This window comes from Octopus bimaculoides, chromosome 7 (genome assembly GCF_001194135.2).
Source record: "Octopus bimaculoides isolate UCB-OBI-ISO-001 chromosome 7, ASM119413v2, whole genome shotgun sequence".
Taxonomy (NCBI): domain Eukaryota; kingdom Metazoa; phylum Mollusca; class Cephalopoda; order Octopoda; family Octopodidae; genus Octopus; species Octopus bimaculoides.
The window spans coordinates 85,344,672-85,347,985 of NC_068987.1; the positions used below are offsets into that span (position 1 = coordinate 85,344,672).

General features: G+C 39.8%; 1 protein-coding gene across 1 annotated transcript in view; it reads right to left on the reverse strand.

The window, feature by feature from the left end:
- The window catches only part of LOC106876039 (putative uncharacterized protein DDB_G0277255), a 175,271-nt gene extending 171,972 nt beyond the window's left edge, over positions 1-3,299 (reverse strand). Inside the window, exon 1 of the mRNA XM_014924421.2 lies at positions 281-3,299. Coding sequence (XP_014779907.2) covers positions 281-2,640 — 2,360 coding nt within the window. The 5' untranslated portion in view covers positions 2,641-3,299. The remainder of the gene's footprint in view (positions 1-280) is intronic.
- Between the last annotated feature and the right edge of the window lie 15 nt (positions 3,300-3,314).

Here is a 3,314-nt window from a genome sequence, read left to right on the forward strand (position 1 = left end):
ATCTATATGTACATGTAGATGAAGGTATGTGCATACATGTACATATATATGCATATACTCATATATTGTTTATATATGTGTGGGTGTGTGTGTGTGTGTGTGTGTGTGTGGTTGATTATTTTCCTTATGTTTTGAAACGTTTTATCAGATTTTCATTGTATCACTGTAAAAATAATATCAGTAATGATAATAATAATAGTTGTGATTAAATCGATCATTATGGTGACGAATACACGTGTACAGACAACACAATATAAATGGGAGAAAAAAATAACCTTACCTGTACCATTCTAGGCCTCTTGAGTAGTGTCTATCGAAGAAATGTGGTTCGGGGCCAGGAGCCCTAATATCCGGATGTAATCGTAAAAATTCCAGTAGGGCTCGAGTGCCTCCTTTTTTAACTCCAATGATAATAGCTTGGGGAAGTTTTTTAGAGGGCCCTTCTCGTACGACTAACATCCGAGAGGATTTCGGAGGTGTCTGCGCCACGTGATGTGAAACTGTGGCCATATTACTTTCACTTTCCAAAACTTGATTTAAATGAATATCGTCGGCTCTGTTCGATTGTTTTCCAAGTTCTTCATCATTGTTATCAGCATCGGGGTCATTTTCCTCTCCATCACCGCCGTCACTTTCCTCATTTAAGTTGTTGTTGTTGTTGCTTGTGTTGCTGTTGTTGTTGTTGTAGTCCTCATTGCTGTACTGATAATAGAAGCTGTTATTGTTGTTGTTATTGCTGTCGTTGTCGTCATTAATATCATTATCTTTGCTATTGTCTTTTTCACTGACATCGAAGTTACTCACATTCTCGCTAAACGCAATCGTTCGCCGGCGATCCTGTTCGATATCGAAGCCATTTGAGTCGCTACTACTGCTATTATTATTATTATTATTATTATTATTATTATTGCTGTTGGTAGTGGTGGTGTTCTTTAAATTGTTGATATTGTCGGTTCTGTTGTTGCTGTCGATTTTGTTGCTTTTGGAGACATTCCATTGATTAATAGCTACATGATCGATAAAACTATTATCATTACTGTTTTTGTTGTTGTTGTTGTTGTTGTTGTCGATGCTAGCTGCAGTAGTGGTGGTTTTCTGGCTATTATTTCCTGCTTGTCGTCTAGACTTGCGACCGGTGATGGGTAAGGATCGCAACAGCGGTTTCAAAATGGGTAACACTTGCAAAGAGACGCTTTTGTTGTCGGACGGAGGTGTATGAAATGGAAGAGTTTTGGACAGATTTATTCTACGGTTAATATCCGCTATACTGTAAGAATTCTGTACTGGCAATTTCTCTGCCATCGGACGCATAAGAATGTGTGGTTCTGGGGTTGTTTGTTGAGGTGAAGGGAGTGGTGACGGTGATGGCTGTGGACTCGTTAAACCGGCGGGCAGTTGGTGTTGCAACAGTTTGCGGCGATCAGAGTTTGGGATGAGGTGCAGCTCTTCTTGCTTGCTACCAATGTGCAGCTGCATTTCGTCTGCAGTCGGCTCATTTTTTAATTGCAGTCTGTCGTTCGCGTCAGATTTTTTAGATGTCAATAATAAAGTCACCGTGTTTGAGGTAGAAGAGGAAGAAGAAGAAGAAGAAGAAGAAGAAGAAGAAGAAGAAGAAGAAGAAGAAGAAGAAGAAGAAGAAGAAGAAGAAGAAGAAGAAGAAGAAGGAGAATGTGATTTAGTTACGTGTGAAGAAACATGTGTTTTGTCTCTTGCTTTTGTTGTTGTAGTTGTTGGTGTATGTGCTGTTGATGGTGATGATGATGGTTGTGGTGACAATGTTGTTGTTGACGATGATGATGTTGCTGTTGTTGTTGATGATGATGGTGATGATGATGATGATGGATGTGGTGGTGGTGGTGGTGGAGTATGTGGCGTCGAGGTTGTGGGTGATGATAATATTGGTGATAACAATGACGGTTTGTAATCAGTTTCGTCAGTTTGGGAGTTTGAATTAAGCAGAAGTTTACTTTTTTGACGATCATCGTTTTGACGATGCTGATGATGATGATGGTGGTGGTTGTGGTGGTTGTGGTGATTTTGGTGAGGAGGAGGAGATGGAGAAGGAGGAGAAAGAGGGGGAGAATGAGGATGATGTTGATGGTGATGATGGTCAGGGTGACGATGACATTTGTGATGGAGGTCAGAGTAAAAGACAAAACGTTTTATACCCTGTTGATTGGTTTGTGGTTGTTGTTGTTGTTGTTGTTGTTTTAGTTGATGATGATGATGATGGTGGTGGTGGTGGTGGAATTGTTGCTGTTGTTCTCGCTGCTGCTGCTGTTGCAGCTGACGGTGGTGATATTGTTGAATATGCTGCTTCTGTTGCTGCTGCTGCAGTTGTAGATGATGTCGATGGTTATGAAGATGATGAGGATGATGCTGATGATGATAATGACGATGGTGGTTATGTCGGTGGAGGTGAGGGTAATGCTGATGAGGATGCTGATGCTGATGATGGCGGCGTTGGTGGTAGTGTCGGTTGTGCAGAGGTGGAAGCGGAATTGAAAATGGACGGCGATGGTTCAAAGCCAAACGGCGACTGAAAGAAGTAGAAATGCCTCTAGCCGAAACACAAACAAACCAACTGTTGATAACAATGCAGATGCAGTAAACGAGCGCAGAGATGGGCCAAGTGATCATCACGATTTTGAAAGTGGCTCTTGGTCCCTCGGCACAACTATGAGAAAGTCGGCTGGAGAAACCTTGCGAAAATCCTCTTCCGATTGCACTCGCTACGAGTGCCGCATACGAAGAGATGCCAGGAAATATCTTCGCGATAATTACAAAATGTTGAGAGCAAATCTTGGTGTTGAAAGTAGTCCATTCTGGTTTATGGGTTTTGGCATCCGGCTCTTCAGGTCATCGACTCAGGATTATCATTAATATATGTATGTATATATCCCAAAAATGTATTGGTAACAAATAAGGTATTTCTAGAGCTTAAAAGAAATTACTTGAGTTGTGTGTTTGTGTGTGTGTGTGTGTGTGTGTATGTATGTGTATGTTTTTTTTTTTTTTCAATAACTTTATTGTCAAAATCAAACATGTATATTACTATAAAGAAATGTTAGAACTTTGTTACTTTAATGTGTGTGTGTGTGTGTGTGTGTGTGTGAGTGTCGGAATGGGATTTTACGAGTCTAACAATTTCGCATCGCGATTAAACCTACAAACGTCAAACAGAAGTAACATATATCTGTATATTTTCTTAAATACTAATTAAAATGTATTTTCATCCTAATAATATTATTGGTTGACGGCTCTTTACGTTTTATATATTGATAATATTAATAATATGGTAATACATTTAAAAA